Source organism: Sparus aurata, chromosome 1 (assembly GCF_900880675.1).
Source record: "Sparus aurata chromosome 1, fSpaAur1.1, whole genome shotgun sequence".
Lineage (NCBI taxonomy): Eukaryota > Metazoa > Chordata > Actinopteri > Spariformes > Sparidae > Sparus > Sparus aurata.
In genome coordinates this window covers 18,129,611-18,146,070 of record NC_044187.1, presented here as the reverse complement: position 1 = coordinate 18,146,070, position 16,460 = coordinate 18,129,611, and the positions used below count along the sequence as shown (strand labels likewise).

The 16,460-nt window shown below is 40.4% G+C and overlaps 1 protein-coding gene across 2 annotated transcripts in view; it reads left to right on the top strand.

Moving 5' to 3' along the window:
* The window catches only part of ctnna2 (catenin (cadherin-associated protein), alpha 2), a 383,489-nt gene that overhangs the window by 247,854 nt on the left and 119,175 nt on the right, over positions 1–16,460 (top strand). Inside the window, exon 8 of one of the 2 annotated variants that reach the window (XM_030412835.1) lies at positions 13,922–14,075. The exons of the other annotated variant lie outside the window; for it this stretch is intronic. Coding sequence (XP_030268695.1) covers positions 13,922–13,939 — 18 coding nt within the window. The 3' untranslated portion in view covers positions 13,940–14,075. Of the gene's footprint in view, positions 1–13,921; positions 14,076–16,460 lie in introns of those variants that run through there. 2 annotated transcript variants of the gene reach the window in all.

Sequence of the window (16,460 nt, the reverse complement as noted above, 5' to 3'; positions counted from 1 at the left end):
AAGTGTAGTCTGCATTTTTCAATCATTCATATCACACTGATAAATCAAGATTTTCACCTAAATTATCCAGGATCTGTGTTGCCTTCAGCAAGTAGTTGTGGCTTCTGTAAACAAGATGGATGAGCTGTTCTTTTATTACTGCCAGGTATCAGCGGTTCTGTTTGATGCATTTAAGAGAGTATCATTTTCTGACTAATCACTCATCTCTTTTGATTTTAAGAGTATCTCATATCTTACATTCTGACTATTTGTGTCTATTGACAGGTTAAGCATGAAGATTTTTAAAAAATAAGGTGTTGATGTCTGTTTTTTCTGTGGAAAATATCTCTCTTTTAAGTTTTTTGGGCTGATCACGATCACGATTGCTGGAATCAGTATCGGCTTATAGCAATTGATGACGTTTGTTTACTTTATTGTCATCTCTGTTTGTTATTAGTGCCAAACAAAACACCATTGAAATGGGAAAATAAACTGTTACAGTCATTTTGACCACAGGAAGACAAACACCATTATAGTCAGCATAATCAGCAGTAGTTTCTTCAGTTTGGCATTTGCAAAGCGCCAGTCTTGCCTGCCCCAAGCCCATTTTCTAAACCCTAACTTGATTGGGGTATGATAAGACACTGCTTTGAGCCCTGCAGTACGCTAAGGCATTTTAGCAATGCATTGTCAAGCTGTCCCTTCCGTTTATCTGAAAGGCTCTTCTGATCGACAGGTCATTGAGACCACTGCTCAAACTATTTAAAACGAATATTGGTGGTAATGATCGGTGGCCAATCATCCAAAATGCCCCTATTTTTATTTCCCAACTAGTGGTGCTTCACTGCTGGCTATTTTGCACTTAGTGAGTAGTCATTAACACTTAAGTATTACATTTAAAGAAGACTCAAATCAATGACATTGCAATAACAAAACACAGTCCCTCACTGGCTTTCCATCAAACCATAGCTTTCATTAATTATTTTGTTTTGTGTATAACCACCATGGACAGTTTAACTGGCTTTAAAAACTATGAGGCATTTATTTCCCTAGCTTATTAAGTGAACAGTGTATCTGATAGTCTTGCATAGTTTTTCTAATAAAATGGTTAGCGGTGATGGTGTATTGTTGGGACACTGAATTGATTTGAGGGATCAAATAAGACTCAAAATTATCAGCATCTATGATTACAGGCCCATTATATAAATCATTTATTGAATCAGAGGACGTCTGACTGTGTGAGCCCAACAAAACAAGGCAGATGATGACTAATTGGCCCGCTGCAGAGATAATGTTGATGGGCAGCAGGGAAAGGATGGTGGTGAGGGTCTGTGCAGACACTTACACCGAGGAATGGCTGTCAGTGGTGTGGTGAGGAAGCAGCAAGAGATGATTTTGCATCTGCAATTGAGTGGGACATCCAGTAGATGGAGGTTTCTCTCAGTTTGAAAGGGCCACAAGTAACACTGAGCCTATTTGTTGTAGTTTTGGTGCTTACTTTCTGTGTCCGTTTGTACTTAGATTACATAATCCCATTATATAATCCGCAATTGAGGATGAACTAAGGGACACAATAAATGTAATCGAAGATAAACTGAGATAGCTGTGGGCATTTTAATATGTATTACCATCACAATCTTATATTATATATTTCAACTGAATCTAATTGTGAGGACAGTAACCCGCTGAAGGTTTGTGTTAGATTGTTTCCTGGGTTTTCCTCAAATTATACAAAATAAATCCACCACTCTCCATCTTCAAAGATGGGTAAACGAAACAGTAAAAACAATGTCTTCATGTTAACTGGAGCGTGTGGCAGGGGAACATGGCTGTCGCAATGGGTTACGACTCCTTGAAGCATGTTTTTATGTGATACAAAGTTTGCTTCAGTAAGCACAGTCAACTTCTTAAACAGAAAAATCAATATAGGACCATCCTCATGATTTGCCCATTTTTTATGGCTTTCAGAGTGAGCGAAAGTGCGGGTTGATGTATAGAGAGAAGATTTATCGAGCAAGCCCAGAAAAAGCTCTGATGTTTTGTCCACATGTTGATGTGAACATTAGGATCTAGCATTTTCAGCTTTAACAAGTTGCTACAGTACTTAAGACACCATCAATGCATTATAGCCTGGCACTCCAGATCCCTGACTCTTTTTTATGTAACAAGAAGGACCATTTTGGTTTCCTATAACAATGGGTTGATGATATAATGGAATAATTAACTTGTGATGTCGAGATTGCATCATTACAAAATAATTGCAAGCGTGGCCGTCTTTGGCTTCAATATAGAAGGCCAAAATGGGTAAAGAGTGTGTGTATCATCATTGGTAGGGACTAAACCATACCAATACATCTGGGGTGGCTTTTGGAAGCCACAAGATGTTGAATTGTCTGCAGTTTAATGTTTTTCTCCAAGACCAAAAAAAATGTGCCATTTTTCCAACACCCTACCCCCGTTTATTTGATGCAATCATTCATATCCAAGATCTCTTCATCTTATAAGATGCTATGTTTTTACCCAAAGTGTTGGTTTGGAAAATACATTGCCATTTCAAGGTGAGACTTTAACCTTCTTAATTGCATAAAATTTCGATGGTGATTGGCCTCGGCATAGAGCGCATTGTATTTCTGCAATGAGATGACTTCATGTGCTTTCTGTATTTTATTAATGTTTGCCACATATTCTAAACCACAAAGGCATTCTGTATGCTGGACCCTTTTTATTGCCCAGTTTCAGTGATCATGTGTCCACTAAAACAGTTTGCTCCTGTTATTAGATCAGGGTGTGATTAACTGCTGGTGCTTTTAGGAATGCTCCTTTCCATACCACAGTTGTCACTCCTTGGTTGGCCTCTGATGCTGTAAACATGTTGTCCTTCTCCTTCTCCTTTCTTATGTGTTGCCTCTCTGAGGCGCATGTTGATTCCCACAGTGCATAGGAGATACTCAAACATCTACTACTCAGACTAACAAAGCACATTGTCAAATAGACAAAGGCATGCATTTGAAATGCCAAACAGACATACCTAGTGTTATCAGGTTAGAGAAAATATATAGAATGTACCCGAGGAAACACTGGAGAGTTTTGCCCTGGTTGATGCGAGGACACTTGGTCGAGTCCTCTCCCAAGTAAAGCCCACAACCTGCCTATTAGACCCAATTCCCACACCGTTTTTTAAAAGACTTTGTGGATTCTTTGTGGATCAGCTGTTATACATGGTGAATTGCTCTCTTCAGACGGGGGTCTTCCCCGCCTCCTTTAAAACGGCGGTGGTGAAGCCCCTTCTGAAGAAGAGCAACTTAGATCCCAACATCTTTAATAATTATCGGCCTGTATCCAACTTACCGTTTTTAAGTAAAATTTTAGAAAAACTTGTTTTTAATCAAGTAAATGACTTTTTAATTGCAAACAACATTTTAGAGAAGTGTCAGTCTGGTTTCAGGACGAACCACAGTACAGAGACAGCCCTTTTAAAGATTTTAAACGACATCAGGTGCAACTTGGATAACAATAAACTCACAGTCTTGGTACTACTGGATCTAACCGCCGCCTTCGATACAGTAGACCATCACATTTTATTAGATAGACTGAAGACCCTGGTCGGCCTCTCTGGTACTGTTCTTAACTGGTTCATTTCTTACCTCACAGATCGACACTTCTTTGTAAGTATGGATACATGTTCCTCAGAAACCCACAAAATAAAGTGTGGGGTTCCCCAAGGGTCAATTTTAGGTCCAACTCTTTTTAATCTTTACATGCTTCCCCTTGGGGACGTCATCAGGAGGCACGGCATCAGCTTTCATAGTTATGCTGACGATACACAACTGTACATCGCCGTGTCTCCTGATGACACAGGGCCTATTGATGTCCTTTTTAACTGCATTTTAGATATCAAGACATGGATGGCAGCGAATTTCCTACAGCTCAACCAGGACAAAACAGAGGTTTTACTCATTGGTCCTGAGGGCCAGAAAGAGAAACTTTTACCAAAATTAAAGGATTTTAAACCATCACAATCTGTAAAAAATCTGGGTGTGATTTTTGACTCTGAGCTCAGTTTTATTCCACACATCAAAAATATAACAAAAATAGGTTTTTACCATCTTAAAAACATAGCCAGAGTCCGCCCGTTTCTCTCTCAGGCCAGCACGGAGGTGATGATGCATGCTTTTATCTCTTGTCGTTTAGACTACTGTAATGCCCTGCTCTCTGGCCTTCCAAAAAAGAGCATTTCGAATCTACAATTATTACAAAACTCAGCTGCACGAGTGCTGACAAGGACCAGAGGGCGGGAGCACATTACACCAGTTCTAAAGTCGCTGCATTGGCTCCCCGTGCGTTTCAGGATTGATTTTAAAGTTCTTTTACTAGTTTTTAAGTGTCTTAACGGTCTTGGGCCTTCTTACCTATCTGATTTGCTTTTACCTTATCAGCCGCCGCAGACCCTGAGGTCCTCCGGCACCGGCCTTTTAACCATACCACAGGTAAAGTCAAAAAAGCACGGGGAGGCGGCTTTCAGTTGTTATGGGCCCCGACTGTGGAACAGCCTGCCGGAAAACCTCAGGGTCCCGGAGACTGCTGAGGTTTTTAAAAAGAGGCTTAAGACCCATCTTTTTAACCAGGCTTTTAATTGAAATCTTAACTCTTTTTAATTCCTTTTAGGCTGTGCTAATCAGAGCATTTTTTATCCTTTTTTACTGTTTTATTCTCTGTGTTTTAGCCTTTATGCTTTTATTTTTTATAGTCTCTCATGTCTTATGCTCTTATGCTTTTATGTTTTAGTCCCTCATGTTTTTAGCCTCTATGCTTTTATGTTTTAGTCCCTCATGTTTTTAGCCTCTATGCTTTTATGTTTTAGTCCCCCATGTTTTTTGCCTCCATATTTTAACCAATATTTTAACCCTTTACTGTTTTAGACTATCAGTTTTTAATCTCCAGTGTTTCCTCAGGGGGGCCTGCCAGATTGGGAGTTGTCTCTGGTCTGGCCGCGGGGGGTGCTGTCCCGTGGACGGTTCCAGCCTGGGCGACTAGAGGGCTCTGCACTTTGGTGCGGGGCCTCCTGTCTGCCCGGGTTGGGGTGGTCTCTGTGGTGGGGCTCCCTGCGACCTTGGACTGGGATCTCTCCCAGTGTGGTTGGCCCCCCAAAGGTAGCTTCCTAAAGCTTCCTCTGTGCCTCAGGTCTCGCTGCCCAGCCATGTCTCTGTAGTGACAGTTGTGTAGGTGTGAGTGTGTGTGTCTGTGTGTCTGCGTGGCTGTGTGTGTAGGTGTGAGTGTGTGTATGAGTGTGTATATATTTGTGTGTGTCTCTGTGCATGACTATGGGGGTGGGAGGGTTGGGTTCTTTTAAGCTTCTTCTCCTGATTTTATTTGCTGTTTCTCTTTTTCTGCTGTAAGGCACTTTGTGATACTTTCTGTATGAAAAGCGCCATATAAATAAAGGTTGATTTGATTTGATCAAAAATTATGACACTGCAGCCAGGACTGAGTTTGAGTAACCTGTGTCTGCAATGGATGGATAGATGGATGAATTGGTGGAATCTGGGGGTTAGGATTATTGGTGGTTCTAGTGTTCATTGCCAATGCTTCATATCCAGCTGCAAACCATTGTTTGTATGGGAAGTTGAAGTAGCTGAAACCAACAGAATTACAGTATAACAGAGAGATAACTGAGGTCAATAAACCATGCACTTCTCACTCCTTCTGACCTAAAAACAGCTTACTTTGGAAATGTGTTTACTGTCTATGTCATTTGACCTTACATTAATCACTTGTTATAATACTGGTTAAGAATTGTTAATTCTTTAACCATCAAATTGTGTTAGATTTTTTTGCAAAAATATATAGTTAAGGATCTTGCAACTAACAGGGTTTGTGTTAGGGATTCTATATTAGAAGACTCAATGTGTGTGTGTGTGTGTGTGTGTGTGTGTGTGTGTGTGTGTGCATGTGCGTGCGTGTGTGCGTGTGTCTGCATGTGTGCGTGAGTACATGCGTCCGTGCATGTGTGTGTGTGAATGACAGAATTAATATGGGTCTAAATTGCTTCCAGCTATGTCCAATGCGAGGTGTTCCCTGTTGAGAGTGAGCACGAAGGAGACAGTGATTTTGCCATGTCACAACACAGAGCAGTCAGACTCTCTGTGTTGGACATGCTTTTATACAGAAACGGGATCAGAATTATGCACCTGCCACCACGGCTGGTAGAATTTAAATGCTACATGCCACAGCCAGTTTTTCATCCAGATTTGCCATGTTGATGCATGTGGGTTTTCAATATACAGTATTTAATTCAATTACATTTTTTTACATTTTCACTTGGTGCATTTGTGTTCTGGTTCTTATATTTTTGGCTTCAGAGGCCACATTAAACAGCGCCTAGGCTCCGTCTGCCAAAGGAACTTTGTTCTGCTGTCAGATGACGCAGAAATCCCACTGGGAGCCACCAAGCCTATTTTCAAAACCCAGCTCGCTCGAGCAGCATGCCCCCACTTCTGATAGCCCTGACTACTCTGGCCTATTGCCTCATCCAGAGCCAAACAACCCTCTACATCCTTCATGTGTCCACTGGCCTCTCTTATGTTGGGATGAAGCAGAGCAGAATACTGGGAACAGAGGAGTCTCTGATGCAAAAGGCTGAAACACATGTAAATTTGGACTGAAAATTACTTGTGCCTTTACCCCAAGTGTCTACACTGCCATGCAAGGTACAGACCACAGGACTCAATTACTGTAGAGGGCAGGCGATAGAGATAAATATCTGTATACAATAATGCCCATAGTTTCATTAAAACACATCACTTGAAAGTGGCTGGATGTTAAATCGCCATCTATTAGCATCTGAATACTAACAGTTGAAGAGATCAAATAAATTGAAAAGAATATATAAGAAACACAGAATTGGGTCTAGAAAATGGGGTCACAGAAAAAGAGGGAGAGGAATACTATATCTAAGAGTACTACTGGACCCCGTCCCTCTTTTTGCTTCTCTTTCGTGATGTGACCAGTCTTTCAAGCAGTCACATTCAAGCATTAAGTTCTACATCTCAAACCTTGAAGTGAAATTATTTAAGATGCGTTACACAAATAAAATGTTATCACTATACACCCACATTAATCATGTACTTTAGTGTTCATTTTGCAAGTTTGATTCAGACAGTAATTTTGCACACTATTCATCAACACATTTTCAATTAACAGAAAGTGCACAAAAAGTGTCCTTCAGATTTTGCCTGACATCTGAAAATGTTTAGTAGAGGCAATATTTCCCTGTATTTGATGGTGTTTATGTTTGGTCTGGTGTAAATGTTGATGTCATGAATGTCCCTGCTGTTCATTTAGTGAGGGTGCCACAGGTGGTGGCAATCATTGGAGCTCTATTTCTTCTCCACCGATGTCCCACCGTGATTGTAATAATTAGTTGCACTATGTCTGAAAAACATGATGATGCTGAAATCCATTACATGTGCTGTTGGGGGTGACCCAGGTATCCCAAATACGTCTTTTGACTTTGGAGTGAACTTAATGGCACATTTATCATCTCACACGTCAAAGTCACCTAAAAGCACAGACAAAAAAATACAAAATACTGTTTAACAGCTCAGTAACCAAACAAAAGAAAATGGTAAGTGCTAACCTAGTCGTATCTTGAATAATGAATTAGAATCCAATAACACTTGTTTTTATTCACTCCTTGGTTTGAGAAATTGGTAGATGTCATGCAGCAATGAAATTTCAGTGCTACAAAGGCATTTTTAAATTGCTGAACCTGTCAATTTACAAAGCAACCCACCAGATCCTGATCACCAGCGGCATTGTGACCGATTAATAAAAATTGGAAATACTATTATCTCAGAATATTTACAGATTCTGAATGATTGTATTCTCATGTTAATGAGAGAGAGATCTAATATTGAACAATAAACATAATGCACTTCCATGGAATCTTCCATTATTCAAAATGGTAGTCACATTTTACACAATGAGATACCAGATGATGTATGATACCCGTGCACCACGAAGGCAGCCACCATTTATGATGCCATTATGTCATATCTTAAGCCTTTTTTCGTGGAAGGCATTTTACATGTCACAGTTACAAAGCACAGGTACAAATGATAAAATTAATGATGGCTGAATTCAATTAGCTGCCACAATTTCAGTGTCCCATTTCAGTGTCAGTGTTGCATGTACATTGTCGTGACCTACTGGGAGACTTGAATAAGATAGAACCCCTATTAATGGTGTAAGTAATAGTGATTGCCCTACTTTGACAAGTATGGAGGTCTGCAGTTAAAATGTCTTCTGTAAGTCATTGTTTGATATTGTAACATTTATTAAGGTTGCCTAGAATTGCTTAGAATTGCCTTGAATGTGGTGCCACTGATTGTGACAACATATGAGCTCATAAGGGAAGTTAAATAGAAGTTAAAAATCAAAACTAGGCATGACGATTTGATAGAAAGCACCATTTCATTTTAATTCACAAAAGATGTGTATATTCTCACTTCCCCACTCACGCAAGTGTGTATTCAATATTTAAAGATTAGGTCATTCTACAAATATTATGAGAATAAATTATACTGAATTTGTTCTTCTCTCTCCTGATACAAACACATTTCATAAACCTCCTCAGACATTTTTTGTTTTTTTTTCCAAAGCCTGAGGTGTAGTGTACTCTTCTGTGCCAGTAAGGTGTTATTCCTCCCAGCTCATCAAACTGGCAAAGCCGTGTAAACACAGATCTGTGTGCCCTAAGCGTGGCGTCTGCTCAACGAAAGAGCTACTCTGAGAGCTGTTTCAGAATAAACTTGTGTTGATCTCAAGAAATATGTCACCCGGCTTAACAGTATGGCTTGTTCATGTGTTTTTAATGGGTTTTGGATGAGGTCGGTGGCACAGAGGGAGATGCTATATCAGGCTCTGGGTACTACACAGGCAATTTTTTTTGTTGGATAAATTAACTTCTGTTTTTTGTGTCTCTTGAGGGGAACTGTTGATAATAATGGAAAATGTTAAATAATGCAGGTATTATCCTTTAATACCAGGCTTTGCTTTGTCACAGGCAGCACAGGCAGCAACAAGCCTCATATTGGGACTCTGAGGTGAATTCAGTGGTTACTAGGGGTGGGTAAAAATATCGATTCATCAATGCATTGCAATATATTTTTTCCCAATTCAATATTGATTCATAAAATCCTCTGAATCGAACTAGAACTTCCTAGAGGAAAGATTTATAATTTAAGATGACTTTTTTTTTTTATTAAAAAATTATCAACAGGTACTCTAATGAATTATGTGTTTATCACTACTTATTACTGAATCGATATCGAAGCATTTAAGTCAATATTGAATCGAATCGATATTGAATCGAATTGCGACCTAAAGAATCGAAATCAAATCGAATCGTGAGGTTCTTAACAATACCCAGCCCTACTGGTTACAGTTATTTTTTATTTTTTTTTCTATTCAGGTTAACTTGACATCCACTTCATGATTAAATACTGTAATCTGGCATTGAAGTATGTGCTTGTGCTAAAATGTGTGTGATACTTGATGCGTAATATTCCAGTGTGCTGATTTCTTGACAGTATCTAGTCCTCACTCATACTGCATTCCCATCATAGATTCAACTTTTACACAGGTAAAATCATTCTCTTGAAAGAAAAATTCAGCAAGTGGAAAGCAAAATGATATGTAATATGCTGTGTTACAGCACAGCTGATTATGGCCTGTGGGCGGCATTCAGCCTTGGTAGTATCTAATGTTGTGTCCCACGGATCAATTTGTCATGTCTATACGCAGGAACAGGATGGCACAAAGACTGTGCCGTAACACAGTAGATGTCAAGCTTTTAGAGCCTGTGAATGATTTATTCCTGAAGTTATTTTAGGTCTTTTACAGATGTAGCACGCCTGTATACTGGTCACTTCCTCACTATCTTTCTCTGTATCTCAGGGCTTTGCGCGAATACCTTGCACAATTCAATACTAAAGAGGGATGTCCTTTGTGTTCGCTAAGGGAATCCCCATAACACCATTTTATAATGACCTAAGGGGGTTGTTAAAGTTGTACTTTATTAATCTCCATGGGCTGGCCAGCACCAGTTTTTAGGCCAGTGCATTGGTCAAGGGCAATGAAAGGATCATTCCAGTAGTAACCTAATAATCATGTCTGTTGGTGTATGATGAAACCAGGCTCCCTGAATAAGGGGAGGACATCCTGATTCCAGTCACTGAGCCACTGTGCTGCAGTGCAAAAGAAGTTTAGGATAATGTTTTGTGTTTTGAGATTTTCATTTACATATCACGGCAAACCTTTTCCTTCCATTTGGTGTACATACAGTATATCACGCAGATTGTTTTACTGGCAAGCTGGAATTGGGTGTTGGAGTGTACATTGCATTGCAATGCCTTCAGGGTATTTCAGGGGCGAGTGTGTCAGCCTTGTTGGCAGCTAATGTTTGTTTACATATGGAGCAAATGACACCAGTGCTGTTTTTTGGGGACACCTCACTGTGTATATTTGATGAAAAATGTGAAATGTACAAATGTACACGAGGACTAGATGACAAAGGATGGAGTAACATTACAATTAGAATGGAAAGAAAAAGGGGTGGGCATGCAATAGGCTGACGATGGATGTTTCTCCAAGTAACTGAAACAAGACATTAATAATTAAAAATAAATTGCCGACATTTTTTTTTAACAAAAGTAGTCAATGTTTGTCCTCAGCAGTGCAAAATTAAATGGTCAAACAAGTGTTTCTGTACATTAATGGAGGGTAATAGAGTTGGTGTATGGAGATGGAATGTGTACCAATATTAACGGTATTTATCAGTAATTTTCACCCACTGATACCTTTTATGTTGATGTCTTTAACAATAGCTTCAATCCTAACTTAAATGAACCAGATGTAAAATATAACAAATGTATGTTCTCCTCAGTAAGATGCGACTGATTTCAACTTAGCTTAAGTTTTCATCTTTCACTGTTTCTATTGTTCTTCTTCCTGTGTTTCAGTACAGTTCACCAAACTAAATAGGTATATACATTTTATTATAGCTGTCAACCACACACACCCAGAAAAGCATTTTTTTTTCTTATGTACTGTACAGTACACATTACACATGCATTCAACAGTTCCTATTGTAAATGTCAGTTAGAATAGAAGATATTTTCAGCCTTACGTATTTGAAAACTGTGCACTGCAAATGAAAACAGTGTCTATAAACTACTCTGCAGCCCTGAGGCTGTGCAAGAAAATGTCAACTTTTAGTGTGCATCATTTTATCAAATCTATGACGCTGACCACCTTGCCTAGCTCTTCTGCCTGAAGTTACATCCTGGATAAGTCATTAGTACAAACAAACAGTGTTGGGCACGTTACTTTAAAAAAGTAATTAGTTATAGTTACTAGTTACTTCTTTCGCAAAGTAACTGAGTTAGTAACGGAATTACTCCACTATAAAAGCAACTAGTTACCAGGAAAAGTAACTATTGCGTTACTTTTAATTATTCCCCTTTTGAGCTCGGCATTCATTTTAGCTACTCGGCATCCATGTATTCAGAAAATGTCTTTCTGCATGGCGGACCGGCACCTGTTCTCCCCGATATTTTTGCCAGTGAGTGCTCTGAAGGAGTCTGAGTCAGCTGTTGATAACAGGAGCATGTTCTCAACAACATACCTGCCTATCATTGCATTCAGTTCAGTCTGTTTCAAGTTTTTGTGAAGCTGGAGCAGAAAAATCCAGCTTTAGCTGCTCGGACGGAGCTCACGTTAGCCACGCCTGGCCTGCTGTCATCATCAACAGCGTCAGCAACGGAGTTTTTGGCCAGTGTTAGTTTTGTAGAAGCGTGTGTCACTGAGAGATGATTCATTAGATTAGAGTTGCTTACAACGGACATAGACAAAAGAGATTAAAGTAGTGTCTGTACTTCCACTTTGAAAACGTTAACTTTCCCTTCGGACTTGCCATTGCTGCAGCTCACCTCTGCTAGTTTGTGTGTGCGAGGCTGCCGAGCGCGTGTGTGGTTTGTGTGTAAACTGAACACTGCCTCTGATTGGCTTACGAACTCTCACTCTACCTTAGAGAGCCAATCATCATCACTTATGCAGTTGTTCCGCCCCCCCTCCTCCCTCGCCAAGCTAAAAAATAATAAAATAAAACAGCTCTGCTGCTCCGGTGGCTGAGAGCCGAGTCGGATGACAACTGCTTCAATGATCAGCTTCAGTTTGTAACGTGCCAGATTTAATAGTCGGTAACGGTAACGGCGTTGTAACAGTGGAAATAGTAATTAGTTAGATTACCCTTACTGAAAATAAGGAACGCCGTTACTGTTACGACCCTAGTGGTCATAAATATTTGTCTGTTTTAAATATCCCTGTTTTACCTGTGTGAGTGAGAGTAGAGTTTGTGTGATTGGTTGCAGGTGTGTCTATGATTGTAGGTTGTCCCTGGGAGCTGATTGGTTCCTGCCTGAAGACAAGAGTTTAAAGGCCGGCTCTGCCCCGAAAATATGTTTGTTTTGAATAAAACTATGTTAAAAATGCTCATTGCTGGTGGTGCTTGGGAATGGGAAGAGGGGAGTCTCATTCTCTTGTTGCACCAGGGTTTCCCCTAGGCCCTGGTCGTAACAATTGGGGGCTCGTCCGGGATCTGAATGTCCATGAGGTGAAGTAGAGATGGTTTGGTTTAGTTTGCGTTTGTGTAAGTGGTCTTTAGTTAAGTGTAGTGGTCATCTCTTTTGTTAAGTTGTTGCTGCATGTTGTGTTTCTGACTGAGCACCCTAACCAGAAAGCTGCCGGCATTTTCAAGGATTCGCCACGTTTATTATTTTGCCTTTCTTATTTTTGGTGGTAATTCTGAGTGGGGGTACGCTTCGGCGTTTCGCAGTTGACTAGGTTCCTGGTCTTCGGTGATGCACTGAGTTCAGCGTTTAAAGGTGCCTCGAGCTCGGCAAGCCACTGAAGACTAGCTAGGTGAGTTAGCCACCTTTTGTAGGCAGGTAAAGTTGGGGTGTCTCTGCAGTTTGTTTCCCTTCGTTTATACTTTGCACAGCAACGTAGTTTTCTGTGAGATGGCTGCTTTTGTGTTGGTCACGTTGTGATGTGTGGCCCTAATTGATACTTTTGTGCGGTAACTTTTTGTGACCTTTTGGTTGTGGAACTGGACTCCACTTTTGTAGGGTCACTTGTGGTTGCAGCTTAAGAGTAAGCTTGCAACATTTGTGTAGTGGTGACTACAGTGTGATGCCTTTTTGTGTGTGGTTGTTGCAGTCCACTTTTGGTTTGGTCACGTCGGTGTTACTGTTTTTAGTGTATTAATTAGTGTGATTGGGATGGCGTCACTCCCCAGATCAGTGGATTTTGAGTGGTGGGTATGGCTTCCCAGTTTGTCCGGTCACACTGTCTCTGTCTGTTGCACTCCATGATATAGTAACGTGTGGTTTGGGATCACAAGGTGTCCATTTTGGGTGTGGTGGTGGCAGTCACTTTTGTTGGGTCACTTGTGGTTGCAGCTTAGGTGTAAGCTGGCAACATTTGTGTGTAGTAGTGGCTACACAGTGACACCTTTTGTGCAGTGGCTGTTGCACTCCACGGTTGTGTAGGTCACCTGTTGCTGTTTTTGGTGTGTGTATGTTTTGTGTTCTCTCATCATGGTGGTGGCCATTTTGTTTGTGGGAGGCACCCACTAACCAGGTTCTGGGTCCTGTTTTTATGTAGATTTGTTTTAAGGGGGGGAACAGACATGTGATTGATCAACATCCGATTACATTGCATGAACTTGAACGTTTCTTTAAGGAGAAATGATCAGTTTTAAGGGGGGAGGTGTTACGACCCTAGTGGTCATAAATGTTTGTCTGTTTTAAATATCCCTGTTTTACCTGTGTGAGTGAGAGTATGTTTTTGTGATTGGTTGCAGGTGTGTCTGTGATTGTAGGTTGTCCCTGGGAGCTGATTGGTTCCTGCCTGAAGACAAGAGTTTAAAGGCCAGCTCTGCCCAGTTCCTGGGGACTCTCCTCCATTGACCCAGACTGCCAGCATGCATGATTGTCGAAAATATGTTTGTTTTGAATAAAACTATGTTAAAAATGCTCATTGCCGGTGGTGCTTGGGAATGGGAAGAGGGGAGTCTCATTCTCTTGTTGCACCAGGGTTTCCCCTAGGCCCTGGTCGTAACAGTTAGTAACGCTGTTTATTCTAACGCCGTTATTCCCAACACTGCAAACAAACCCGTGCAGGCTAACATTATCTACCCTCCTACAGGCTGATCCATATCACGACATACTGTAAGTTGACCACAGGCACAATGCACTGATAACTAGATCCCAGTAACTATGGCGAATGTGATGGTGCATGATGACGCATAGCCAAGCCTGACACAGTAGAAGCGAAAAATCCAATTGTTATCACATCATAGGGCCACTGGATTCAAAATTGCACCCTTGATTAAAATGCAGAGTACTGTCTCTGGTAGCAGACAATGGCAGCTAAATCCTCTGGCAAGAGAAAAATTCTCAGCCTCACTTTGTCTCTGCTGTCTTTGTGCGTGTGTGTGTGCGTGTGTTTTGGTTCGCGTCTAACTGTTTAAAAATGTTTTTGCATGATTTACTCTCTCTGCACCCCAGTTATTTCAAACCTCGAAATCTACAGCCCAATCAACATCACCCTTTGTCATGCACTTACAAAGAATTCCAGCAATGTTGGTGCTGCCTTTATAACATTTTATGTAGCTATGTAGAGCCTTCAATTCAGGGAAATGATTTTAATCTGCTTCGACTGCATGCTGTCATGCTTGCTTTGAAAAGATCCCATAACTGAACATAATCTGGAAGTAATTTGCAAATTCCCACAATATCAATGTTCTGTCAGGGACAAGTTCTACATTTTGAACCCAACAATTAGCCATTTATTTTGTAGTGTGCTGTGTAGGGTAGACTGAATTATTTCGTATTTGCCAATGTTGCTTTACACTGGCAGTCTTTTTAACTTAATTGACAAATCCCTGGATATATTAGATATTGGCATCACTCTATTTATGTTAGAGAGAACAGGCACTGGGAATCGACATTATTCATCATGTCATTCTTCTATCAGCTACTGTCTGGTGCAGCTGCCCACCTCCACCAGAGCCTTGTCTACCAGATGGGCCATGCATAATTAAGACGATAACCCTCAGCAGAGACCTGACCCTGTCACAGCTTTGAAAATAAGGCTGGCCAGCCCAGGGGCATACTTCACCCTTCTTGTGATGCCCACAAGTTCCTGCTATGCTGCTCCCAGACTGTGTTAACTGTTATTGCCAGGCAGAGCACACGGTAGTATTAAAATGGTCAAGGTTTTCCAAAGATGTCACTGAATTTTCATACTGCTTCCCCTTTAGGCTTTATTTTTTTTAATGACATTTGTCAATATTTGTGTATTTAGTTTTCTGAATAGAAAAGCCCCAATTGTACAAAACATTCCTGATGATATGACGTTTTGATTATGTTCCTTTGACACTAAGAAGTTATCAGTTGCGTTCACACCTTACCATGGAGAACATTGACACTAATTTCAGGGTTTTTTTATGCAGGAGATTTGTATATCTTTACATTTAATCGACAATATCCAAAACAACACCTTGAGATGACTGCAGACAAAGCCTTAAAAAAATAAAATTAACATCGGAAGCTAAACAAATGAAGCCTTTACTCTAGGACCGCTGAGATCACAGTCAAGGTCCTTTATTGTCATTTTACAACACAGGTTTGCGCAATGAAATGTAAATTGTAGCACTTCCATGCTATGTACACATAGAACATAATATGTAAAAATATTTCATCATGGAATAGAAGAAAATGAAATAAATGTTTAGTCAAACAACATGTACTTTTGTTACTTATCCAGGAATCATCATTATCATTCTGTAGTGCATTTTTTTATTTTTTATTTGTGCCTCAGAAATGTAAACAGCAGGATAGATTGTGTTAATAATGTGGTTGTCATCTTAGCGTTAAAAACTTGACATCTGGGACACTGTTAATGAATTTTGATTACGTTTGAGCACGAAGCGTCATTAATGTAGACAGTCTTCCCTTCCCACCCTTTGTGGCCTCTTGTGTTCTGTTCACGTGACATGATTTAACCATTGAGTGCAATAGCTTTATCTGGAACATTCTGATGGATCCAGGTCTCTGCAAGATTTGGGTACAACAGTCTTTGATTTCCCATTGTTTCCCTGAAACTAGACATTAGAAACTAGTAGGCTAGTTGGAGCAGCAGCCTTAGGTCCAAGCTGTTAGCGCTTTTCCTGGCTCTCTTCCCTCTTTTCCCTTTGGCAGTTAACCTCCAGCGGCGTTCGCACCTGCTGGCCTGGCTGGGTGATCGGAAAATGCCGTGGGCAGTAATTGTCTCAAGCTTTACTGCACTTTATCAAATCCCAGCGCTTCCTTTTCTGATGTCGATGTTCATCTAATTAAGTCCTCAAATCACAAATG